The 27,549-nt window shown below is 43.3% G+C and overlaps 1 protein-coding gene across 2 annotated transcripts; it reads right to left on the reverse strand.

Annotated features, from left to right (window-relative positions):
- Nucleotides 1–4,105: 4,105 nt before the first annotated feature.
- Nucleotides 4,106–27,211, reverse strand: usp25 (ubiquitin specific peptidase 25). 2 transcript variants are annotated; one of them, XM_028982964.1, is made up of 26 exons: nucleotides 26,984–27,211; nucleotides 24,259–24,336; nucleotides 23,982–24,126; nucleotides 23,316–23,439; nucleotides 22,993–23,155; nucleotides 22,276–22,362; nucleotides 20,940–21,077; nucleotides 20,476–20,552; nucleotides 20,186–20,259; nucleotides 19,629–19,780; nucleotides 19,032–19,159; nucleotides 18,686–18,781; nucleotides 17,038–17,202; nucleotides 15,580–15,800; nucleotides 14,520–14,590; nucleotides 14,091–14,319; nucleotides 13,774–13,986; nucleotides 12,644–12,783; nucleotides 11,773–11,973; nucleotides 10,738–10,833; nucleotides 9,928–10,106; nucleotides 7,470–7,548; nucleotides 7,151–7,230; nucleotides 6,797–6,920; nucleotides 5,501–5,696; nucleotides 4,106–4,987 (listed from the first exon to the last, which is right to left on the reverse strand). In XM_028982964.1, exons 1-26 carry the CDS (start codon nucleotides 27,023–27,025, stop codon nucleotides 4,815–4,817), a joined length of 3,471 nt encoding a protein of 1,156 aa, XP_028838797.1. In that variant the 5' UTR covers nucleotides 27,026–27,211; the 3' UTR covers nucleotides 4,106–4,814. The 2 variants fall into 2 exon arrangements, with proteins under 2 accessions (XP_028838797.1, XP_028838798.1); XM_028982965.1 differs by lacking the exons at nucleotides 10,738–10,833; nucleotides 11,773–11,973 and having other exon boundaries at nucleotides 4,815–4,987; nucleotides 26,984–27,210.
- Nucleotides 27,212–27,549: the final 338 nt, after the last annotated feature.

The raw sequence follows: 27,549 nt of genomic DNA on the forward strand, positions 1-27,549 counted from the left end.
GTCCAGCGGCGGCTCCTTCGCTCGGTGAAATCCCAGGGAGGGGCACAGAAAAGGGGCGAGGAGTCCCGAATGACTGACACTTCCTCCGGCTCGCGCCCAACAAGCCAGGGGCGCTGGAATGCAGGAGCCGCGCTCTGCGAGGATTCAAAGTCGCTTCGCGGTGACCCCGGGGTCACACCCAGCGTGTGTGTGCGCGCGGTGCAGACCGAGGGGTTTACCGAGCCCCGCCTCCTGACGAGACACGCCGAAAAAGGGGGGACGATGAGATTAAAGAGGAGAAGGTCTCTTAAAAGTGGACGAGTTCTCTTAACTTAAAGAAAATGCTAAAAACATTCTGCCGTTTTATTTCCGATTTCCTTTATATACGATGTGCAGATTAACAACGAGAAAGCTGATTTTGGAATGTAGCTGAAACAGCAACGGATGAAGTTTAAAAGACTTGAGCGACGAGAAGCAGGAGCGAACAGCGGCGAGTGTCGCACTTTACTACGTGCCACCAAAAAAAAAAAAAAGAAGCTCTAATAACTGCAAACCTGTAAAAACGCAGAAGGCCCGCAAATGTGGCACACAAATCGCCACTTTTCCCGCTCATGTAAATGGGAACCAAACATAACAAACACTTAATTTGTGTTAATGTGCGAAACTGTGTTTTCCCTCCATTACTTATACTGTAATGATGATGGATGAGGGAGAACATGCCAGAAAATTCACACTGAATATTTGGAAATATACACACACACACACATATATATATATATAGAAAAACATAAATGAAAAGTCAGAGAAGCCAGGCCAAGATTTCAGTGGCAGTTGTGTTGATAATTCATATAGTTACTGAGGTGGTTTGGAAAGAAAAGCAGTGCGATGATTCATGTGGTAGAAAACTTGGGATTTGTGTGGCATACATCAGCAGTTTGGCTGCGTCCACGGACAGTTTCTTGAAGGAAACATCATAAACACTTTCAGAGCGAGATATTCGCGAATGTTGCCAAATTGCCAGCGGCTTACGAAAAAAAAAAAGTGCCAAGGGAGTTGGCACAAGAAACAATGGCTCTCAGTGATCACCATAATCGGTGCAGGAAAGGCAAATAGAAAAAAAAAAACTATAAAAGCACTCAAGAACGCGATTTATAGCGTGTGGTTTTAAACGAAGGTTTCTTCGTATATTTCATGCGTCTCCGTCTTTATGTTCTCCCCTAACAGCCTGGCCAGGGGCTTTTAACGCTGAAAACTCGCTCGTCCTCCTTCCCAAACGCTGTCATCTGCGCTGAGTAATATGTTTGTTACGTGTGAGATCAGTTCGAGGATCGTTTCTCTCAGGGCCAGTGTGCTCGTCCAGGTTTTTTTTTTTTTTTAGAAATGTCCGTTTCACAGCAAAAGGGCCAGAAAAGCCCTCTTTTAAACGTGCTCCCATTCGCACTGACTGAGCTGCAGTGTTACGCCATTTCTGTTTTTCATTTTGCACGGTAATGTTACAGCTTTCCTTCGTCTGAGGAAGCGGCCTGTTTATCTCGTGTCTCCTTGCAAACTGCCAAATGCCGTAAATGTAAAATGTAAATGCAAACGTTCATATTCACAAAAAGGCTTCCATGAAAATGGCTTCTTTTCCCCCTTTTCCTTTGAGAAACGTGCAGCTCAGTGAATACCAGGTACTGTTTGCTGGCTGCCGTACTTACAAGAAATAGCTTTTCTTGAAATAAGCGAGTTCAAGGAAATCTTAATTTAGTAGTTGAGGTGGGGGGACGGCCTCATATGAGGTTTCAAAAATACCATCGGGCCAAGGTCAGAGCGCCAGGCCTGTTTTTGTGAAGCGGTGTCAGGGTGCTTATTACGGTGGGCGCGGCACAATTAAAACCCGGGGGCTTAATGTGCAATAAATACCCCTGGCTGCTGCGGCTGCTTTTTAGGACCGGAGGGGGTTGAGATGAGCACTGGAGCCATTCACCTCTCCCTTCCTCTGCTCATCAGGTAGCCAAGAATACAGTAAAGTGTAATAAAATGCACAATACCTGATCCATCCAAAGAGGTTGAAAACAAAACAGGTCGCGCTCATTTTGTTTCATTTCCTTGCCTTTGTTGCAGAAATAATTAATAGGATAAGTTCTTGTGTGTGAAAGAAGGCGATATTTTGACTAAGGAGCGCTCGACCAACCGCGGCTGCTGATTGGCTGACGCGCCGAGCAGCGACGCGTGATTGGCTGCCGCGACACCAGCCTGCCACTGATTGCTCGTCTCCATGGAAGTGGTACCTTGCGCGGCCCGGCCCGACGCTCCTCCACAGCCGGCCTCCGACGCAGCGGCAGCCGCGAAACGCAGGGCTGGCACCGGGCCGAGACAGCGACCATAAAACTCGGCGCAACTAGAGCCGCTCTCACAAATCAGGCGTCATGTGAACTGAGAGCAATCCGGAGGCTCCACACTCCGCTCCCCCATCCAGCTCGGGCTTTAGCGGACTAAAGAGGCGCTCGCTGATTTATATTCAGCTCAGGAAAGAGTGAAAGAAAACTGTTCTTGAACAAAAAAAATCTTCTTTGAATTGCTGTGAATAGACTGTCCTGCCAGGCGCTACCCTTTCTGTTGCAAGAGGTGGAACGAGAGGAGGGGGAAAAGTAGACCGCCGACGGCACAGTCACCCGAACAGTGAATAAAAAAAAAATACAACTAAGCCACAAACACGTTTAAATAGTCACGTATTAAAAATGTCGTGTTAGCATTTTCGCAGCGCACACGGACCGCGCTCTACGTCACCCGCGTGCGCGTCTGCGCGCGCACCTTACGGCAGCGTCCAGGGTGCAGCCGCCATCTTGGCTCTGGTGGCTCTGCAGGCTCGGCCCGGTGGCGGAGAGAACAGCGGGCTTTACCGCAGTCTCGCTTCCCGGTGAGACCTGCATCAATTATTCACTCCCGGCCGAAGTATGGGGGAAATGCATGTTGCCGACACACCCGCACTTGGTCACACTCAAAAATACGTGGAGACCATGCAAAAAAAAAAAAAAAGTACTTTAGAAATTAAAACTAATATTGAAATACAGTCTTTATATTATTTTAATTGATAACGTAATTGATAAAAAAGGAGGAAATTGCTGAAACACACACTGCACTGGAAATTCATGGTGCATTAAAGATTCACATCCTTGTTCTGTTTAACAGACAAAGCAAATTCTACTGCAACACACCCTAAGTGCCTAAAAGGCATGTTGTCCAAATCTACCCCTAAACCAGCCCCGTCTTACGATAACAGTCAGCAAATCAAAAGGAGGGAGTGCAGGCATTGATTTTAGACAAAATGCAATCCTCCTCAGCTTTGAGGGACCCAGTGTCAGGTGTCACTGGGTGTCTAGACAGTCAGACAATGAAATATTGCCATGGAAACGGTTGGCTGTTATCAGTGGAGTGTGGCGGTGCACAATTGGAAGTAGTCATGTTTAACAGATATTCTGTCTGACCTTTTAAAGCCCGACAAATAATAAAAAAGAGCCACAAGGCATCAAATAGCCATGATTCATTGGAGTGGGGATGACGGATGGCTCTCCTAAACCAGTTATCGGGGGACCTGTGAAGCTTCCGCAGCAATCAGAACAGAGCTTGCTGAGAGCATACAATGATTCTTATTCAGCATGGTCTGAAACTAAATAGGCCATTGACTGCCAGACCACCCAGTACAGGGCTTCTCTTCCGCGTGTTAAATTAAACTGATGATCTGAGAGCACATTTTAGTTGAATTGGATGAGCATGCGAAAATGATCAGCAGCCAAAAAGTTTGATGTTGTGACTAATCATATTCTTAACTGGCTAAAAACTGTTGGGAGTGTTTCCAAAGCAACACTGCTCATCTCATTCTCCTCTGCAAGCCTGAGGCCATTCAGAATGTGAGAAAATGAACAAAGTGATGCGGATACATAAACAGACTGTCAATAGCCGCATGGTACTGAGGAGAATCTGGGAGAACTGCAAGTATCCAATGTGACAGCCACTGCTTAAGAATACAATGGCGTGTTGTTTAAAACACTGTACATCCTGAAATCATACAGTAACCATGTACGAAAACTCTAATCTCAGATGCAACGCAGTGTGGGGTTAGTTGATACTCAGACATACAAAAAAATGTAACTTGGCCTAAAAGGGCCATAAATAAAACTTTATTCTCTCAGTTTATCAAGCCACAGAGTGTCCGTGGCCATCTACCACAGCACTTAAAACTCCTCTTTCATCTGTTGCAGTCTGTAAGTGAAAAGAAAAGACCCGCTCTACATATTTAAAGCCATCGAGCAATCCCCATGTTCCTCTTTCTTTTTTTTCCTCTTCCTTCGTTGTGTTTCATCTTCTTGGGGGGGCGAGCAAAATTGCAGCATGGTAATACTGTAACAAATGAGTGGCAGAGCAGCCGGTTATTTCCTTCTCGCTTGGTGTGGGGCAAACTGTGTGAATGATGGAGATTATTAATAATAATATTAATAATAATAATAATAATAATAAAAAGAAACTCAACCCTGCTGGAAAAGCATGCGCTAGGTTTCAAGCACTGCAATATTGCCAATTTGTTCCTACATAGCAGTCTTCTTTGTTTCTTCTTCAGTCCATATTTCCAATCCTCTCTTGTGGTTGCATTGATTTTAAAATATAATAGAAATTGAATGAGAAATTTTGAATGAGAATAATAACAACGACATTGAAGATGATAAAAAAAAAAAACTATAGCAGCAAAAAAGTAGAGAGAAGAAAAGTAACAGCTCTAGCATCCCCTGGCTTCAGGAAGGCATGGGTTGAAACAGGTCCATGGCTGAGGTCGGGGTGAGAAGGTGGCCACTGGGGATTCATCTCCCGTCGGCGGGGGTGCGGCTGAGGGAGGACACAACGTGCCCCCAGCGTTCGCACAGCTCCAAGGTGGAGTAGGCGGGCAGCTTGGGAGGGTCGTGGAAGCTTTTGATCTCGGTCGAGCAGTCAAGCAGCTTGGGGAGGAAGTCGGTCAGCTTCTCCTGGAGATTAGCTGTTGGAGAGGAAAAAAGCGAACATCAGCCAGAGAGACAAAAACACAGATGTCTACCCTACAGTCAGTATATCACTTGCAGGATCGACGTGAGACCACTTCTCCCGTCTGTATATATTACAGGAACAGAATGCACCAAAAAAAAAAAACTCATGTTATGGTTTGGAATCATTCTTTGAGCTCATGTTCTGATTCATGTCATTTAAAACTGCATCAAATTAATATTTTGTGATTGAGAAAGTACTACATTGTCATTGCATAATATATACAGACTTTATTCTATTGCATTCCACTCCCTGTGGAATTTATGTCCTCATAAATAACTTAAGGCCTTGATTTTGAAGCAGTGAGCTCTTCACCGCTACAAGGTACAATGAAAGCATGTTTACGTTGGCCTGCTACTACCCCACAATGTATTCTAATTCACTGGAGAGGAATGTTGGATATAGGATGTTCTGTATTCTATCTGGAATAAATGTGACTCTTAAGAAAGTGTCTTGGACACAGACTTACGCTCCATCTCCTGGCCCAGGTACGAGCACCACCGGTTTCTCATGTCCTCCACTGCCACCATGTCCTTCTCCTCCATTTCGTCCACCAGTAACAGAGGGATGCATGGCACCACCAGGTCATTCATGATGTTCAAGCCCACGTTCACCTCTGGCTCCTCGCCCGACTCGAACAGGGCTGCTGCATACTCATTCAGTTTCTGAACACCCACACACACACACACACACACACACACACATAATGCATCAACCCATCTAACCCCTGTCCGTTAAAAGAACATCCAGGACAAAGTGCAATCAATATTCATAATGCCGCAAGGGTCTGTCTTTAACAAAATGTCCTAACAGAGCAAGAATGTTCAGGAGCTCTGTGAACAGACGTCGGTGCTGGCACACAAGCTGCTTCGGGCTCCAGGAGCCAAGCAAGTAGAGAGGAACTCAGTGACCCCTCTCCCTGCTGAGAGAGGCCGGTGCAGGTCGGTTCTGGATCCAGCAAGTAAGTGGGATCGCTGAGACCAAGGAGGGGGGAAAGAAAGAAAAAAGTCGAAAAACATCACAGTACATTAGCTAAGTCAATGTTAGCAGGATTTACAATTAAAACACAAGCTGAGGGTAAATAAGAGGGGTTGGAGTGGAAGCCAGGGCTAGAAAATGGCGGAGGTCAAACGAGGACAAGGACTCGTCTCCCAGTAATGTGTTTACACTCCCAGCACCGCCTGTTTCCTATTCCAGCTCCGATGATTACATTATGAGCACAATGCTGGTGTAAGGTTACTGAGTGCAGGAGCCTCGGTCAGAGGAGCAAGAGGGGGAACAGGAGGGAGAGAGAGAGAGAGACTGAGAGAGTTCTCAAGGCACAGCACGAGTCATGGAAACTTTTTTTTTTTTAGGATTGTGTTCTTTTTGCAGTAGTGTATGTTCCAACAGTGTCATCAAAAAAAGATGCGCAGATGCCGGAGCTGTCACTTTCTGATAGCAAAGCATTCGGTACGTTGCTATGACGCAACAGTTAAACTAGTTGGAAACTCTCAACTTTCGTGACACAGAAAATGCCAACTCAGAACATCAATTTCTGGACATTTTCTTCTTTCCCACAGAACTTTTACTTAAGAGACAAAAGCTAAACAATGGTGCACCATAAAATACACTGATGTTCATCCAGCTTGGACGAGCAGGCCACAGATAAGGGGCAGGGGTATATTCCATTACTCCATTATTTTGTTTAGTTAGATATCTGATGTTCCTGGCCAAGTCTCAGGAAAAGGCTGGGTCCAGGGCAGTGGAATAAAAACTCACTCACCAGCAAACATTCCCTGCGATAATAGGCAATCAGTTCCTCATCATGGCCACGATACAGACCCTTGGTCAGGAGCTCTTTATTGTATTGATAGGCGTAGATCAGATACATCAAGGCCTCCACAAAACTGCAGTGGGGGAGAGAAAATTGCAATAATTCTTTTATTTATTCAAGCAAATGTCTTTGGATCAAACAATAACGTAAAGCAAGCCCAGTTCATTGCAATTTTTATGTCTAAAAGAGCATGAGAGATGAGATGAGAGAAGTGAAATGCTGCCACCTGGCGGTGAATGGAAGCATGTACAATTTAAAGCACAGCCTACAGAAAAATGAACTGGTTTCCAGTGCCACAATCACCTTTTCTTCTGGTACTGCTCGAGACCCAGCATCAGAAGTACTGTTGTCTCACGGAAATTTTGGTAATCCTGATGCCACGTCTAAAAAGACAAACATAAATAAACGAGTGAATAAAATGAACATTTAATTGATCACTGACTTAAAATATCTAGATCTGTGATGGTTCTCAGAATGAGGCCCTGTGTAATAAGCCCATTATTGAGTAACATAATTCAGGCCCTCAATATGCAACTACGCAGGCAATTTCAGCTTTTAGCCTAAATGAGCTCTGCATTAAGACTCAAGTAAACATAAACAATGTCCTTCAGTGGAAACTGACCTCGTACTCCTCCATGTTGACTTCGTCGGGCTTAATCAGATCGAGCTTTGCAAGTGCCACTTTCATGATGCTCTTACATCTGCAGGGGTGGGGCGTGGGTGAACACAAAAGGGGGTGTGGAGGCAGGCAGTCATTAGGTAATGTGCAAAATGAAACAGAAAGCTATACCCCTAGGCCTCTTGCCAGCCGATGAATCATGCTTTATTACTGAAAACCAAAATTGAAACGGGTCCGTCAGAGCGTCTATTCAGGCCACACTTGCACATAAATCTAATTATAGTGCTGAAAATAGAGGGGGGCAGGAATCAATTTTCTTAGGAAAATGGATTATGAATTTTTCTTGACTGTTCCCATGAGAAGGAAAACATTTCACTTCTAACAAAAATGTTCATATATTTTTATGTAAAAACTTTTATAGCTGTATTGTTATGACAGGTCTAAAATTAAATGATATTAAGAATTAAACGTAATCATGTAAAATATTGTCAGAGCGGGGTTAAAGGGTGCCTGTAGTCACGATTAATGCTTCATCAGTAAGACTGACAGCATTTTGTGTTCTTTTTTGTCAAACGGCAGCATTGCTGACAGAGGAATTCAAATCGTTTGGACAAAATAAGTTCCTCTAACTGGCTGATAAGTATTCAATGCTCTGATGATTCATTTCAGAAAATTGTTCTGTTAGCTAATCAACTCTCTGAAATTGTTCTGTTAAGTGCGGGCAAAACACGATCATCATGAAATGAAAGTTCAAAGTTTTGTGCTTAGACACAGATGGCTGTATTTTTAAGTACAAACTTATTAAGAATCATTGTGCTAAGTGCATACCTAATTTCACCATTTCTTATTAGGGTTTACTGAAGTTAATGTAAATGTGCTCATGATGGGGGAGTGGACATTTAAACAAGTTTGGTGCATTTTGGTACCGTGGTTCTTGAGGCACTTTGCACTGTGCTCAACATCAGTCTGTAGTTACCACCAAACCTCACAATGGCACAAATAACAAGGATTTCCTATTTACACGAAGGACTCAGCTACTCAGTTGTGTAAATAATTAAACTAATAAAAAAAAGAGCATATTTTGTGTGTCTCTAAATGGAGATACAGGGCTGCCAGATATCCAAAGTCTCCCAGAAGCTCTGGCAGTCTCCAGCATATGGATAACGGCTCCTTTATGCCCTGAAATTGAATAAAATATCCTTAAAACTATAGAGTGCGCAAACAAGAGCATGCAGGCGAGACAGTAGCATGTACATCTCACACTTAGAGAAGCGAGAACATAACAGGATTTGAGAGAGTGTGTACGTAGCAAAAAATATGCCAATAATATTTCAGTGTGGACAAGCTTTTCTTTAAAGGAACCCTGTCATGTCCACTGACAATTTTTTTTTGCTTTTCTATCAGTCTAATACTGTATCTGAAGTCTCTTTCCAAAATTCAGAATTACAGCCAGTGAGATTTCCCAGGACGCACAGTTTCGGTGTCTGTAGCTTTAAATGCTAATGAGGAGGAGAGTGGAAGGACAAGGAGGAGAGCAGCCTATAGAAATTGAGGGGGCATTCGAGGAAATTACGTCATCGACACCATTCACCAACCACAATGTTTGGCACAGACAGAAGTCGTGTCTGCAAAAAAAAAAAAAAAAGTAATCCACTGGTTGAGTCTCGTGTAACGGAACTAAAAAAATTAACACGTCATTTACATCCAGTCACCATTTGGAAGCCATGACAATCAATGGAGATAATGTTTTAGGGAAGGGGTGGGAAATTCTCTGGGCTGAAACAGCATGAGAAAGGGGAGGTACGACACAAGAGGACAAATTTAGACCTCAAATTTTAAGCACTCTTCACACCTATCGCCATTTCTAGCCACAGCAGGACCATAGACAGACTAGGGGAATTCGTATCAATGTTATATAATCTCACACATTGACATTTTCATGATAGGGAGGGGACCTTTAATTTCTCGAGGACTGAAGTTGTGAAAATGTTATCGGTTCAGTTCAGTGTGTGTGAAGCTCTACACAAAAAACAAAACAAAAATAAAGCACCAGGTAACGAATATTTGCGGATTCCCTGGGCTTCTTGGTGCCACAAACTCCTAGAGTATTTTATGACACATAAGAGTAAGTGGTATTGTGTACAATATCCTAAACAGTGACAATATTAGTAGTAGTACTAACTAAAAAGTTCAACAATGACAGAAGAAGCAGGAATACAGAATCTATTAAAGAGACAAAGGCCATCCTGTACCCAGAAGTAAAACACATTCAGCAGAGTAAAATCATCTGACACCAGCAATGTGAAACTTGACAAATCACAATTTAAAATTGTTAAAAACTATAAATCCAAAAATGTAAAATGAAGATTGAGCAGGTACCATAGGAGTTTCATAAAATGATGATTGTGTCATTACACCTACTTAGCAATCCAAAAGTATGTCAAACACTAAAGAACCATACCGTTCATCAAAGCCCAGGTTTCGGTCAGCAAATTGCATGAGAAGTGTTCTCTCCAAGATCTTTTTGGGTGCCTGGTTCTGCAGAAAGTACACGATGACATGCTGAAGCCGGTAGTCATTCTCCGGGGCCGTGTCTTCCTGCGCCAGCCTCAACAAGCGCGTGTACTCCACTTTGATAGCCTGCATGGAGACAAAACAAACTGTAATAAACAATCAAGTGGCTGGAATGTGATTCAACACTAAATGGGCCTCATCGGACCAGCGGCGCAAACATGTCTACACAAAGCAAACACCGAATACTTGATGACATTCACGTTAGTGGGGTGAGTTATCAATTTATCACAAAAAAAGCTGATCTGTATGAAAATCAACACACACACCCACAGTATTAAGACCTATAAAACAACTCTGCCGAAAGGCTTTTCCAGCTCCCAGAGGTAAAAAAAAAAATAAAAAATCAAGTTAGTTGGAAATCAAGAGATTCATGTAAAAGGAACCAAGAGCACTTTATACCACCAAGTAGACAAAGCTGCAAACAATCCCAAATGAGACAAACACTGTCTCCACCTTAAAACGGTCCGTCTGATGAGCCACACAAAACCAGACACTAAAATGGCACCCAGCTGAACAGAATTCAATGGACGTGCTGCCCCCTGGTGGACGTGTGTCAGTGTACAGCCCCACTCAGTACGTGGAAAGCACAAGGACGAATAGAAATGTAGATAAAAGGAAAGGAAAACAGTGGCTGACATGCAAAGTGATGACCATGCAGAAATGTGGTGAGAAGGAATAAAGGGAAAGTGGGAGATACCTTAAAGAAGGCCGCCTCAGGCCCACACTTGTCATAAACACTCCTGGCTTTGCCAATAGCCATTATAATGCCCTGCATGTTTGGGGTCATCATGGCCTGCCCAAGAAGGGAAGCAGGATACTTTAGTGCTAAATAATACACCGTGTGTGTTCAGTGGCACCCACACCAATACCACATCAGCCTCATGCCAACATACATGCCCAAACCAAGTCTTGCTCTGGCCAGAGCAGCTCAAAGCTCAATCACTTTAGTGCTTAATGCCAAACAGTCCATGCCAAGCCAACCAAGCTAGGCCAAACAAGGCCTGAACCATTAAAGTGCTAGAGAAAGGACAGATACCATATGAAAACTCCCTTTTAAGAAAACAAACATAAGACTTGTGCCAAAAACACTAATAGTTTTAGTGTAGTCTTTGCGTCAAGCTGTCATTTTAGTCTTTATTAGTCTTAGTAACATCTAGACTCGTCCTTAGTAATATTTTGTTCAGAATTATCCATTAATATTTTAGTCAAGTTTTAGTCAACAAGAATTGAGGTTATTTAGTCGGTGAGAACTGAATTGTATTTTAATCTCTTTTTTTAGTAATGCAACTCTATTTAACCCAATCAATATAGTGCAAGTACAACATTCTCTTTTAATCAAACCCATTTCATAATTAAAACTACTTATTATTATATTAGTTATGTTATGGACTCAAGAATATTCTACATCCATTCCAGACATTCCAAGGAACTGTATGGGACTGGCCCTCTCCCTACAAAACATTCCAATGCATAAAAAGCATCAGAGTTAAAAATGTTGAATCAATCATGCCAGTGCTGGGTGAATCCCTTAGGACTTGTTCATCGACCAAATGACATAAAACAGCCTCTCATGCAGACTCTTACAACAAACATGCAGATTAGTTCACTAAATATTAGGCTAGGATTCAATAGTAATTAAAAATGAAGGCATTTATTAATTCTTTGGAAAAGAACCCTCAGCAACAAGATGGCTTGGCGACGATTAGTACACAGCAGTGGATGGAGGCACTACCTCATCATCATACCCCCCTTCCTTCGACTCGATGACAAAAGTTCCTACATGAGGGATGGCCACCTCCACCATACGATGGGCAGAGGGAAGTGGGCCTGTGGCATCATCCCCCTCAACAAGCTCAGGGGGAGGGGTCTGAGAAGGGCTCCCAGGGGGCATGTCTTGGGGGTAAGGGGTTGTGGGGGTAGTATCGGAATTAGACTGTGGATCACAGTAAACAGGTGAAATTAGCAGTCCCTTTGTGTTGAGGGAAAAAAAAAAAAAAAAAAACCCTGGGTGGCTGGGGGGAAATTAAACATAAATTATTGAAATACGAGAAACATCAGAAAAACCTCCAGGACCAAAACAGACACCCAATCTAGGACAATGCAATGTCGTTTGTAAAACTAATATGCAAAAGCTAAAAAAAAATATTATATTTTTTCCTACTGTGCCCCAGAGGGATGAGTTACTAAAAGTCTTCTCAGGGACAATATCATGCCTGGGGCACATGAAGCAATTTTTCTACTGTTTTCTCCAATTAATATTTTAAAGGTAATTTCTTCATGATATTAGAGCTTCAATTACATCAACAAAGTCAAACAAATCAGTGGAATAAGGACATAGTGGAAATCCAGGAATGACATTCATTATCGTGGCTGGGGACACGTAGACACCTTCAATATGACTCAGAACAGAAATAAAAGAATGGACACATATGATGATAGGATGGTCATTTTGAGAATATCATTATGAATAATTATGGGATTATTCTAAAGGGAAATTGCTAAGATGGAATCAGGAATGTCTCTTTATTGAACACAACAGTACATAGATCAAGCTTCCTTGAAGGAAGAGAGAAAGTGAAACTGAAAAAAAAAAAAAGCCTTACAGCACCAAGCAGGGCCTCTGGGCTCTTCTCGTCCTGCTCAGCAGCTGCTTTGGAGATAGCCCGCTCTGTGTCGTCCTTTAGCTGCTTAGAGTCGTCTGTGGGTGATGGCTGCTCCATATACTCTGGGTCCTGCTGTGGTACTGCAGGGTAAAATGAGCAGGTTACAGGTTATATTGATATCTTCAGTGTGGATAAAAAAAATGCTTCAGCAGCCCAGTATTTCCCTGGCATGATTCAACTAGCTCACTTACTACAGATGCTGTTCCACATCATGGTGCAGTAAGGCACATGTAAACTAATTTTTTGGACAATATTTTAAAAGTACTGCAGATGTCTGTTATTGCCAAATGTACCGTGATGGCTACGACCCTGCTTAGGAATAAGCAGTAAATCTACAGTGAGAGACAGTGTATTTTGAAAAAAATGCCACTAGTCAAAATCTCAAACAGACACTTCTTTCTCCTGTAAATTTATTATATGCTGTATGTCTGTGTATGCCTTGGTTTGCATGTCGGCGTCCCTGTGGAATACAAAAATAGGTGAAGGTCTTGGGAGGACTGGTGCCTTATTTTTGCATACATGCTGTAATGTGTCTTCTTAGGCTACATAAGACAGTCTGTGTAACCAAGGAGTCTTCACACGTTTTGTCTCCACGTTAGACTCTGGTCCTGCTTTTTTGGTCCAGTGTTTTCACAGATAACATAATAGCATTTCCTCAACAGCGAGGTCATGGACAAAAATGATGCATTTCACAAAGCAAACCCAGCACTCAGGGTAAATCAGCCAGTGCTTGTAACATAATGTGATCAAAGGCTGAGGTCTACAGGCCTTCAAGGACTCCCAATAATCTAGCAGATGATTGAGCATTAGACCGAGCCAATCACACTCCCAACAGGAATTTATCTCCAAAAAGCTCGCTTTCACCAAACTGTGGAGCTCTTCACAGCAAAGGCAGATTTTTAACCCCATATCAGGTCACCCGGATCAAAGCCTCCTTAGTCTCTGTTCTGACGTCTTCTGATCATGAATGTCTCTGGATTTCAATTATTTTCTCGACAGAAACAATACTACTTTTGCACAGGGTGAGTTGTGTAGGGTGAGTGACGTGCTGAGGGGTAGCAGTGGCTGACCTGAGCTGTCTGCTGGGCTGGCCTCTGGGCACATGGCCCGGGCAGCTGCTGCCAACGCCTGTTTCTCCTGCTGGGCCTTACGGGCCTGCATGGAGTCCCAGTCCTCCAGCTCCCGCTCAAACAGCTGGTTGTCCTCCTTCACGTACTCCTTCAGGTCTGGTGGGAGCTTGTCCAGCCCACTCAGCATTTGGCCCGTCTCCTTATCAAACTCCTCTGGAGAACACGGAGACAGGGAGATGGTACAAAGGTCTTGTTACAGCACTAAACACAGAGGAGAATAATGGACTAAACAAACATGTTTGTTGACCCTGGATGACCTTTGATGAGAAAGGGTTTTTTATCGTTGATGTACATGAGGCAGTAGGCACTGGCATTGCGGTAGCCACCAAACGAGTCCCGCATCAGCTCCTCCCATGAGGACTTGGTGACAGAGATGTCATTGTACTTCATCCAGAGGTTCTGGTTGGGGTCGTAGATGTAGGCCCAATAGTGACCTGCATTTGCCTGGCCTTCATGGACCAGAACAGCGTGGAGCCTGTATGGCACCTGAAATAGAAACCACCCTCTCAAATAAAATGTCAAATGAATGTAATTTGTAAATTGTAAACAGCATTACATGGATCCAGGTCACTTAATCAAATTAGCACGTTTTAATGTCCAAGAGGCAGTCATGCCATATAAAACATTTGATCAACTGGCAATTTTTAGGTTTCAGCGATTGTCTGAAAAAAGGGCCAGAGAAGTACCTGCATCATGGTTTTATCGGAGTACATGAGCTCAATGGTTCTGTAGATTCTGGATATACTGCCCTGTAAATCTGCAATTACAAAAAAAGATATCTGAATGAGTAATGTCAGTAGTGGCCTAGCTGGTAAGGAAGCGTTCTCGTGATCGAAATGCATGGATAGCCATATTTACTAAATTCACGGTAAGGAAAGAATGGCCTGAAGCTGCAGGTTCTGCTTGCTTTATTATATCAATTTGCACCCAATTGCAATAGTGTTATTTCTGCAATGGCTGATGAAAGTGCATTAATGATATGCACCAGCACTGTAGAAGAAAGCCATTTTTGCCGGTGGTGGTGTTTTTAGGTATGTATGTTTCAAATAGCAAGGTTTACTTAACCACCTACTGGAAGAGCAATGACACTACAGCATTGTCATTTCTTTCTATGCTTCCCTCACTCACTCACTATTAAAGTGAAGTGATTGTCACATGTGATACACAGCAGCACAGCACACGGTGCACAAAGTGAAATTTGTCCTATGCATTTAACCCATCACCCTGAGTGAGCAGTGGGCAGCCATGACAGGCGCGCGGGGAGCAGTGTGTGGGGACGGTGCTTTGCTCAGTGGCACCTTGGTGGATCGGGATTCGAACAGACAACCTTCTGATTATGGGGCCGCTTCTTTAACCGCTAGGCCACCACTGCCCCAATAATAACCAATTAATGCAATCAGGGTTCCGGAGCCAATCCCAACCCATTAGGGGCAGGGTGGGGTAATAGCCCACTGCAGGGTGTACCCAATATTCACATACCAATCAGTCACACACTCACACACTCATACCTATGGCCAATTTACAGAACATGCAAACTCTGCTTTTGCAAAACCTCTAAAGTGCGAAACAATGGAGCTACCTGCTGTGCCACTGCATGGCCCTGAAATTGCTGTTTGAACTTTTTGAAAAACATTAAATGCCATGTGGATGGGTGCCTAAACACCTGTACAGATTGACATGTAGATAATTTTAATGTTCATTACAGCTGGTCTGAAAAAACAATAGAGCATACTTTAAGTCCCCTACCCCTGGTGTCATTCTCCACCTCACTTCTCCAGCGGTGCAGGCAGCTCTCCAAAACCCGCAGCTCCTCCTCAGTGATGTGGCGTGGAGCAGGGTGCATGGGAAGGTCTGGTGGCAGGCGGGATTGGGTAAAAGGTTTATGAATGGACACCCTCTGCTGGGCCTGAGGTGTTGGGGCCAATGTTGATCCCTCTAACGGACCAGACAAACCCTGATCGGCTGTGCTGTAGGGGGAAAAAAAAATGAACTGTGAAAACACTGATTCACTACAAGCAATAAAATAAATCAAATCATATATGTGGTATGTAGGGTTGAAACAATTACTCAAGTAAATCGAATGATCCAATTACAAAACATATTTGAGGTAAATTCTTTCCCACAAGGCTTCGTTTAATTAGTCCATCTATTATCGTATTACGTCCACTTTGTAGACTACCACAGTAAAAGTATCATTGTTTTACAAGGACTGTTTTAACCAAAGCACATTCTGCAATTTATTTTACGCTCTATGGCAATGGCTGAAAATTAAGATATTGGTGTCCGTAAAAGGTTACACCAGTTGAAACAAAAGTATCCTTACGTGAACTCGCTTGGAGAAGTACAAAAAATCGAATTTTTATGATCGCTAACTGATTTACATTTGTAGACTTTTTACATTTGATTTGTAGACTGTGTTATAGGGCTGGATATTTATACGATCTTCATTGATTGTGAAAAAGTCCAGCTCAATCTCAGAGAAATTTGCATCTTTTGTGTGTGACATGCGGCTGCCAGATATCCCAAGTCCCCAGGAAGATCCCGGAATCCCGCAAATTGCATAAAATATTCAGAAAACATCAGCAAGCAAACAAGAGCATGCATGCGAGACATTAATGTTTGCATCACATGCTCACGTGACAGGATGAGAGCATGTGCATGTGTAGATCATTGCACGTGTTTCCGATTCCACAGACAAACAGCATGCTGACTGATTTTACAAAATATGCCAATCAGATTTCATTGTGGACGGGCTTTTATTTAAATCCTCGAGGAGGTTATGACTTCAAAAAAACAATAAATGAGCCTGAATTTGAGCATGCTAAATAATACTTTTTCAAAATTTTGCATTGGAAATAATACAGCAGTGTTTCAAAATCTGGATACAGTTGGAAACTGAGTAGTATTATTTGAGTACCTTTGTACTCAGATGGGCTATAGCAGGGTGTACACCAATTTTTATTAGAATAAAATAAGGACTAAGGACTTACATGAAGTGTTTAGTTTGAATAAAAACCTTTTAGTGAGAAAAAATAATTTGATAATTTTAAGTGGCCGTTTGAGTTGCATTACAGACTCTTGATATAGTATGATCACATTATGTACTTTACATAATGTGGCAGACATTCAGGCATATACAATTTGTAGGATTGTATATATTTCTATATTATATTATATATATTTTTAAAAATGCTGAAGACTTACCTTGGTGCAGGGAGCTGTTGTGCTATTGTGCCACCAGGTGGCGCTGATGTGTCAATGTCCTCTACAGGGGAAGTGCAGACTGGTTTACTGGAGGCGAACTCCATGGCATACTGAAGGACATCTGCCAGAGGGAACCTCTTGGGACCAGACCCATAACTTAGATACCTGGAAACCAAGAGGAACAGAACTGACTCAAACCAGCCAAGATGGTCTCGATAAAATCATTTTTGATTGATCAGAGATCAGCGAGTACCAATCTCTGTAGTTCTAAATCAACACTGGTGCAATAAAGATTCATTAAACAGTTTTTGCCATGTAGAAAGCCGCTTGTAAAATAGTAGTGAGAGGTAGTAGTCACAACTCAGTGACAAATGAAAGTTGTACAGTCATTTTTTTTACTTAATTACTGAAGTACTTTCATTTAAAAATACTGAATTATTTAAAAGTATATTTTCTTTTACTGCATTTTTGTCTTTAGGGCACAGCACGTACAATATTTTTTATTAACATGCATCAACCTAACCCCTCTCTCTGTGACATCATCCTCCATTGTCACGTTATTATGCATTTACAACAGCAGTTATAATGCACTAACATTACAATATTCAAGTCCTCATATCTCCATTTTTACATACTAACTTTATAAATTACAGTTAGTAGACAAGCCTTGCCTTGGTGGTCAAAGTCCCTTCACTGGAAATTCTGGACACGTCAATGTGTCCAAATTTCTATCTAAGAGCTTGAACAACTTCATTACATAAATGAATCTTTAATCCTTTCAAAAATCTAAACATTTAATTATGTGGCCAAGGGTGCAAAAATGTCTCAGTCCATCATCTCGCGTTGCAGAAATGCAGTACCAGAGTTGATTACTTCAGACGTGATGTGACCCTACTGATTACGGATTGTTTTTTTTCCTGGGTGACAGCCCATCACACAAAACATCCGATTTCACAATAAAAAATGAGACACTTGATACAAATGTAGTGAAGTAGAAAGTAGGATATCTTCAAATGTAATAAAGTGAAAGTATCCCAATAAATACTACTCAAGTGAAGTACAGATACTCAAAAATTCTACTTTACTCAAGTAAATCTACGTCGTTACAGTCCACCTCTGCATTTATGTGAGTGCATGAAGACCATTTTCTCTGGTGCTCTGTGGAGCCCTGGACACTGATTTCAATAAAATGCTGTGTGCTGAAGAAAAATGTCAAGATCAGATTAAGATTCAGTATTAGCAGATAGTTAATATTAAATGTCTTGGACTGGTGTTGGGGGACAGCCGTCATCTGGAGGGGAGCCACTCAAAAGCAGAGTTCAGAGGGTGTGGGGGGGTCTCTAATGATCCTGAGTGGCAGCCTGCTTGTCTGCTGGTCATAGATGTGTGATAAGGATCTCATAGGCAGTCCAATAATCTTGGAGCAACACTGACGGTGCTCTGTAACCACGTTCTGTGCTGCATGCTGGTGGAATGGAACCAGCAGATGATGGAGAATGACATGACTCTCTATGAAGGAGTAGTAAAAGGTCCGTAAAATATCTTTTCTGATGGAGGGAGGGAGGGAGGGAGCACTTTATAATGCATGTTATTATGCATAAACTGGTCAACGTGCTGTTCAACTAAAAGACAGACAGACATTCAGTACCTCTCCAGTCGCTGCTGTAGGAGAGTCAGGTGCTCTTTCAGTCTCCTAATCTCCTCACGCTTGATTCTGGTAATTTCTCTATTCCTGTCCATGTACCTGCAATCAGAAATTCACTTGAACTGCTGGAAAAGTTGCCATGTTGCAACAATGTAGGACGGGGCGAGTCATCTGTGGACTACAGAGCATCTCACTTACAGAGTGAGAAAGGACCAGCTTTAGTAAGTGAGATGAGATGATTAGGTCAGCGGATTAAGTCCCCTGAAAAGACTGGGATCAGACATCAACAGCCTAGTGCTTATTCTGCAGATCTTTCTGTGTCCATGTTAGCATATTTCTAAATACTCACCGATCCATGTAGAGCATGGAGGGAAACTCCAGTTTGTTGTGGATCTTCTCAGGCCTACCCAGGGCCTGGTTGAACTCAAATCTTGAGAGCTCGAATGTGAGAACTGGGGGAAGTTCAGTGAACCAGTGCTGACAGGAAGCAAACAAAAAAAAGAAGTATGTCCCTCATGCCATGTACACATACACACAAAAAAAGCAAGCTTCTGTGTTTTGGACCAGTCATGACACCAATGTGGTCAAACACCACCAATCACGATAAAAGCTCTGCTCTCTTTCCCATTTTTGTGTGGAGACCAGTATTACTGGCATGTGCCAATTCTTTGGCACATGCCATTGTTACCATTGAGGTCATGCGCACACACCAATGTAGGAGCTTATTGAACAGACACACAGAGAAGAGCCTGTGAAAAGTTAACTACCAATCTTTTGAAAGATTACAACAAAAGGCTGATTTCACTACAGCCACTACACAAAAAATGTAACAAAATATCAATGCAAATTCAATATGCTTCAGTCATGTGTCTTGGAAGGACTGAACTAATGCATAGATTATTACAGAGGAAAATAAAAACAGATTATAATTAACATGAACACCAACCTCCTGTCCAGACTTAGCAGAGTTTTCCGCAGAATGCAGAGACTCTATCTCTCCTTCCACCATGGCCGCCTCCAAGCACTCATGCAGGTCTTTGAAGCCATTGACCTGAAGGGGGTACTGTCCAAACATCTCAGTGTTCTCAAACTTCTTTCCTACAAAGGGCAGATGAACTTTATGTTAAAACAATAAAAAGAAAGCTGTAATGTAAAATTTTTCATAAAATAAAAGCTTAACAAAGCACGTCAAACATTACATGAATAACATAAATGACACCAATAGAGAGGGAGACAAAGACACTAAGAAGGAACAAGGAGCAAGGGATGTCACTTAAGGATTGAAAGAGTGACATTTTTGTAGATGGGATTTTTATGGGTCATGCACAATGTGTCAATCAGACATAAAGAATTCTCCTGGACCAAATCCCAGGGCCCAATCTTTGAAAACTTATAAAGTTACTTTTAATTACTGAGGAGGTAAGCACATGTAAAATGCAAATGATGGGAAACCACTGAGCGTGAATTAGCTTCCCCTCCTCTGTCCAACCACCCCCATCTTACCTTCATGGATACCCACAGCCAGAAAGCGGCCATAGAACAGCTCTACCATGGGGTTCTTTGGCTTCTCTCCCTCCCTGAGTAAACCGAGAAAGGCAGCAGGTCAAATGGAATGCTGCATGATTCCTTTTATGGATCCATGCACCTTCATTAATCTACACACTTTCTACAAGAGACATCACATTCACGGTATGTTACAGGGAAGATTTTAAACAGATCAAAACCAGGAAATCTGAGTGGCATCCAAGTCCTAGTCTAAAACAGCAGAGTTCTGTGGAAAAGGAGTTTTTTACCTGTCCTCTTCTGCCTTTGTCTGGAACGCGTCTTCCAGCCAGTCCAGCAGCTTATGGGTGAACTCACTTACATCTTGCTGTTGAACCATATACATTCAAATAGAGACAAATGTGTGTAAATAGACTTGTATGTTCCTCTAATAGTACTAAACCTGCACCATGATTTTCAAATTTGAAGACAGAGTTAGTAGGTTACTATTAAGAACTGTCAGTGCCCAATCTGTGCCTGCTACTGTGTCTATTTTTCACTTTCAGAAAAGCAACAAAGACTGCAGTGCTGACATGATTAAACATATCTTCTTTGTCAGTTACTCATATTTCAAAACCATTTTGAGCAACCCAATGGTGCTTTAATTCCACCAGACAGATTCAAAATGACTAATATTAATACTGTCTGCCCCACCTTTGCTTTGAACATTTTTTTCTGACTCACCATCATACCACAGCGAGGACAAGCAGCTTACCTGCTGAGATTCACTAGACTTGAATGCCTCCTTTAAGATCTCCACGGCCTGAGAGGGGTCCACATACTTCCTCTTAGAACCCACCATCAAGGAGAAGAGTTTCCTCAGCTCCTTCATGAAAGGCAGGTTTCTGTGTTCCTATATGGACACAGAGGAATGTTCACATCAAAACACTGCACATGTTGTGCTCATTTCCACTGCATGGTGCCGGTGGGTCCAGACTATACATTGTTGTTTCCCCTCTAAACAAAATTACTATTATTAATGTTCCATAGAACATTAGAACATAACAGAAAATGAGACATTAAAACTCTTATATTGCTTTGATACTAGTTGGTTCCCCTCCCAACTCCCCCCATCTCCTCAAAGAAAACAAAGGGACATTTTAGTATAATTTATCTTGTAAACCATATTTAGTCTCATTTTATTAGTCAACAATATTACAATATTCATTATAGTCACATGGCCAGCATTTAGATCTTGTCTCAATCACATCAAAAAGGTTAGTTGACGAAGACATTTTGTCAAGTATTGTTGACGAAAACACTACTGAGCTTGTCAGTTGTATGGAGCTACCAAGCAGGAGGAAAAAAGGAAAACCTAGAAGAACGGGTTCATCTGCTATTGCCACCCATAATGGAAGCAGCTGAGAGTAAAAGATGAAGAATCACAGTTTTAAAACTGAACCAAACAATACAATACAGTTGAAAAATGAACGAAGGCCCTGAGGAAATGTCTAGTTTCCAGGAACCCTCAGAGAAATAACAGGAGCGGAATAAGCCTTAATCAGCTCGCACACCCCAGATTTCACTCTCTCTACACTGGACTGCTCATACCGATAACAGATTCCAGACCAAAAGCCTGTAAGAGCTTCTTTGCGCACCAGGAACTCAGCGAGAAATTGGAGGGAAGAGTTAAATCACCCGTTCGGTGCTTCTGCAGTAGCTTAGTGGCAGGAGCTTAGTTCAGATTAGAGGTTGTGTGCTAACCCTGTGGTGGTCTGAAGATCTGGGCAAAGGGGGGGGGGAATAAAATGAAGAGATTGCAACTGAGCTGACGAGATTGATGCCCCAGCTGGAAAGAGGATCAAGCTGGAGGGCTTCGCCAATTTCACAGGCCAAGAGCAGACAATCATCAATACCACTGACATGCGTCACAGTTGGTGCAGAAATAAATAAATAAATGCACTGCTCTTCTCTGTCTCTCTCTCTGGTCCAGGACAAGGTTTTACACAGCGGTCTTGTCTCTTTGTGCTAGGTACATGACTTGTAGAGTTAGTCCAGTGTTGTGAACACCTTGGACGTCACTGCTGACAAGTGATCAGTTTCCGTCTTACCTTCTGGTTGCGTGGCAGGTCCTGAACACGAGCGGGTGGAGAGTAGTGTAGGACCAGCCTCTGGAACTCCAGCAGATTGAAAAGGGACTATTTAAAATAAAAAAGAAAGGATGGCATTAGTGTTCTTATTAAGTGTAACAGTGCAGATCAGTGCACTGTACTGATCTAAATTACACACACGCAACAACTTTCATTCGCAAAGCTAATTAAAACCTCATTAGTACTTACACTGAAAATTATATTATACTGAGTAGTTACTGGGACAGTCCCCCTGGAGATACTCAGGGTTAAGTATCTTGCGCAGGGACACAATGGTCGTAAGTGGGGTATAAACCTGTGACTCTGTGGTCTTCTGGTTCATAATACTTAATAGACTTGTGCACAGTAAAGCTCTGAGGTCTAGAGCCCCTTTGTAACCAGACTCTGGAGCCATAAAGAGCATGTGACGGCATATCCAGTTATTCTCAATCATGCTTTATAACGATTACTTTCAATGGTATTAAGATTAGAGTTTTATTTTAGCTTCTAACTACAAACTGACAAGTCGGCACATTTGAAAGTAACAGCAACCATGTATAAGTAATAGTTTGAGTGGTCTCCACATTCAGAAACCTTGGGAAATTAGACACTTTTTGAATAAATGTCTTTTTCCCCCATTTATGGCTTTTGTGCGTTTTCTGGGGTTTAAACAGGGACTGTAAACATCTGGAGACTCACTTGGATTACTGCGCTGAACCAACAGGTATTCCCGACGTTCTTCAGTCCGACAGGACAGTTATCCAGTCTCTTTCTGTCGTGAGGATTAGGCGAATCACTCCACACCTCCGTATGGGTCCGCTTCAGGCTCGCCTTATTTTCGGCTATGCTGGCCTCTAGCACCCTGAGAAAGCAGGATACCAAGCCGTAGGAGCAACACCCAACCCTATCTCTGCATGGAGCAACGTTTCAACACTGAAGCCATTATCAGTTCTATCACATTTCAACTTCTAAGCAATGGCATTTATTATTAGTAGCATAATAAATAAATTAACTGGGCTAACCTACTAATGGCCTGCTCTTCGTCTGTGATGCCCGTCTCCCTGAAGGCCCGGTTTGACTCCTCCAGGCTGAGTGCAATGGCCCTCTGAAGGTCATCCTTGTCATCGCCAGTCAAATCGATCACATCTGAGTCAATAGACAGGCACATTTTATCAGATACTGATCACCTACAGGCACTCACCGGGGCTCCATCAATCAACTTCTATTATAAGGATACTTCTGTGATGACAATTGCCTTTTTGAAATGATTTCAAAAGGTCACAGGTCAACACCGAAGTCCTCCACATCCACACCAGATCAAACAACTTGGAAACCCTGATCTGGCCCGTGCTGCAGACATGGCTTATGCTGGACGTTGGGTCAGCTGGCGCTGGTGAGAGCACAGGATGAGCTCAGAGATGCAGCCTTCTCAAGTGTTCTTTAGTCACGAGATATGTTTGTGTGCATTGCAGAGATTCCACAGAGATTATGCCAGGCCTATATAAAACACCTCACTGCTTCTCTCCCTCAGCTTTTTATATGTCCAAAACAAGATTAATGCTCATGGTTTCACACTTTAGCAACAATTTACGTTGCACACACACACACACACACACACACACACACACAGTTCTGGGACAGTAGCCAGACCGTGCCCTTAGAGGTCAGTGGAAGATTTAAATACGTACTTGTGTCAGCCTGACTACCCACGCTGATGTATCGGTCATTGCCGACCTGTGCCGTCTGGTAGTACGTTGCCTCATCCTGCTGGGGGACCTTAGCATTCTTTTCGGTTAGAAAGGCTACGGCCTCAGCAAGGTCACCATTGCTGACCTGATCAAGGGGGACAATGGCAAGTCACACACTCATCACTAGACGTTTTACCAGGACACAAGAAGCAAGGAAAAAAACATTTATCTTTGGACACAGGTCAGGCAATTACAAATTCTGCAAGCTCCCACTCACCTGCAGGGCCTGCTGTAAGAGCTGCACGTCTGTTGTTCCAGTCACTTCCCTCAGCTGGTTCAGTAGTGTCTGCTGGTGCTGTCAAAAGAACAAGGAAAATCAAACATTACAGCCTGCAGCTTTTAATAGATTAACAGAGACTGCAACTCTAGGCTTTTCGCATCTTTGCTGCTGTCGGGCTGCATCTATTAAGCTGTTGTCAAGTGTTCCATGTTACTGTTCACAAAAGTAAAAAGACAGTCATACCACAAAAGTCCAGTGTTTAGGTTTAGCATAACCCCAAACTACAGGAAGAAGTTTAAAGTGTTGTACGGTCATGCCCAGCTGCCATGGAAACCCATGAAACCACCGAGAGAATAGCATTTCACACCTCTGCTGGAGCATCGGGCACAATGCTGCAGCTCACTCCTCTGTTTGTGCAGAGCCGAGCTCTTTGTGCAACGAGTCAAACACAGTACCGAGCCAAATTCACCCATAGCCTAAAACAAAACCCCTCCCAGGACTAGAGGTTAAAACAGCCACAGCGGTAGGACCTCCAAATCCTCCAAAATAGAAGATGTTGGAACGTCTTCAGTGTGGCGCTTGTCGAGCTGCTCCTCTTGGTTATCCTTGTAATGTCTGCTGTACAGCAGTTTTTAGAGAATGCAGGATGAACAACTTTTCAATTAATGATCTGTCAAATTGAAACGTTTGGTAAAAGTGAATGAGAATGAAGGTGAAGTGATTGTCAAACACTGCAGCACAGCACACGGTGACAACAAAATGTGTCCTCTGCTTTTAACCATCACCCTTGGTGAGCAGTGGCCAACCATGACAGTCGCCCGGGGAGGAGTGTGTGGGGATGGTGCATTTGCTCAGTGGCACCTTGGCGGACCGGGATTCTGCCCATGACAGATGTTAAACGGATAGTCTGTCTGCTTGACATGATCACACGCATGGAACAAACTGGCCGGCCAAGAGTTGTGATCACAACAATAATCTTTCACTACTACGCACGTGCATGCATTCACACAAACTGGAAGGACACAGCAACCCAAAAAACACCCTATAAAATCCAGGAAGGATTGTACAATGTCCATATTTAAATGTTGAAATACCCAAACAGAGTAGCTTAGAACATACAAACGGCAATTAAAACTTAAAATAAGGTAGCATAGTAATGGTTAGCAAAGCCACACCCCTTTGGGCTTCTGTAGATTCAGGTCATGGTCACCTGATATCAATGCTGAAGAAAGTGAAGAGCTCATGATGTAGTGATGGAGCCTGTGTAACTAAATGAATAAAGGAAGCCTCCGACGCCACTGAACGCAGAAATTTGCCACTGCAGTGATGAGCATTTACATTTACAGCATTAGGCCGAGGCTCTCATCCAGAGGGACTTACATAAGCGTCTATCATTTGGTTCCCTAGGACCTCAGCAGCATCATTGATTCTTCTTGCATAGCTTTCGTGGAGAAGGCGACATGATTTTATGCAGTACAGATGTGAAACGTGCTGCCCCATGACACCATATTCTGGTATTACTTCTGATGCACGTGCATATGAATAAACTGCAATTACCACAGGCATGCAGGGACCCTTTTCCAAAACCACCACCGGTGAAGGTTCTGGAGCGAGGTTCACGTAAACAAACGTTGCACAAGAGTCATCTGAGCCGGAGCCCAACGCAGGCACCCTGCCAAACCCGACTACCAGCTCCAGTTTCACTAGTAGTATGCCAGCATGCAAGGGTGGCCTGCCCTGATTTGCCCGAAACTAGCTCAATTTCAGACACCCGAGAAGCGGTTATGCAGTTAAAGTGTAAAAGTAAACCGAGGAGGCCGAGCCGACACGACTCGCCTGGCAGCTACTTCTTTCAAAAGTAACTATAATGGCAGGACAAGTTTATACACTCCGGGCAGAACAACTGCAAAACCAGCCTTCAAGCTGCAGTGTGTGTGTCATGTGCTGGGCGTGTCTGCTTCCTCGCTCTGTGTAAACCATGCAGGGTGCATGCGGCGTGTCACTTTTTCTGGTTTTAGGTGCACAGAGAAGACACTTCTGACGGCGAATCACCTCCGATCCATCGGTTTGCTTTGGTTGCTGTTCAGTAGGGGGAAGTAGACACGCCCACTAGAACCCAGTCTTTTTCAAGCACTCGGACACGAATCGAGCAGTTCGTAAAAGTTTCGCTGCGCATTAATACAGCTGGGCGTCGGTTCTCATTCCGAGACGCTGAACATGACCGTCTTCATTCAGTATATCAGCGATCTGTCGCTTTCACCTTGATGCAATGCCTGTTTAAATTAAACAAAATCTCACACCCAGGAAATCGCTATTTAATACGAAACTACTAAAAAAAAACACTAATATATGGCACCATTGTAAATAAAAGAGGCAATTGTGGGAACCAGTGGCGCCACGTTTGAATACCACTTTATTCCACTAGTTTCCTCCGGCTGAGGGCCGGTCGAAGTTAACGGTCGCGGCTCGGCAAGGCGTGTCGCCGTTAGCAGCAGGCTAGCGCAGCGCGCTAAGCTAACCCGCTAACTAACCGCGCGAAGATAAAGGAGCGCCGGCGTCGCGGGACGAGAGCCCACGCCGGGGCCCGGACAGCGACGGGGGGCGTGCGAGCCGGCGCTCGGCCGGAGACGGGCGGCGCGGAACCAGCCATCGCCCGCTGACAGCGCGGCTAACGCTGCTAACTTTCCCCCGGCGGGTCCTGACGCAGAGTGGATAAACGTACCTTCTGAGAGTGCTGCTGCAGGACATTCTGCTCCACGGTCATGGCCACTTGAGAGTGAACTGAAATAACGTCAAAATCACGGGTAAAACGCGCAGTCGAGCCAGCGAAAATAAAACAAGTGTTAAGATGTCCCCCAACTTAACAGCACAGAAGCGGGCGCCATGGGAAATGCAGGCATGGAATCAAAATACTACACCCAAGGTTGTCGGCGCTCCACTAGTCACGTCTGGATGAAATGTGTTTACGTAAAGCGCGTGACGTCATCGCTACGTTTCTATTGTACAAACGAAGGTCCATATACATGGCGATGGTCTGCGAAGATCAAGATGTACGACTCACAACTGCCTTTGCCCAGTTGTGAGATTTTTAGAAATCTTACATAAAAAGTTCATAACCAGAGTGAAGTACGATCAGGCCATCGCGTGTATCTTTTAAGAAATCAGCAGCAGTTTAAAGCCTAAAGATATACGTTGATAGACTATACTTTTGCACATAAATAAACGCCTGAGTCCAGATCCTTGCGAATCTCCGTGCTCTTCTGGTATTCACCCGTGTGGAAGCTGCAA

This window comes from Denticeps clupeoides, chromosome 6, assembly GCF_900700375.1.
Source record: "Denticeps clupeoides chromosome 6, fDenClu1.1, whole genome shotgun sequence".
NCBI lineage: Eukaryota > Metazoa > Chordata > Actinopteri > Clupeiformes > Denticipitidae > Denticeps > Denticeps clupeoides.

Bases quoted from the DNA above. Each gene is read 5' to 3' on its own strand.
- usp25 (XM_028982964.1), bottom strand. From the start codon at position 27,025: ATGACCGTGGAGCAGAATGTCCTGCAGCAGCACTCTCAGAAG. The intron at 20,553-20,939 runs GTAAGCTGCTTG...ATGGTTCAACAG, and splicing joins AGTCTAGTGAATCTCAGCAG to CAAGATGTAAGTGAGTTCAC. The intron at 10,834-11,772 runs GTAGTGCCTCCA...CTTCTTGGGCAG, and splicing joins AAGGGGGGTATGATGATGAG to GCCATGATGACCCCAAACAT.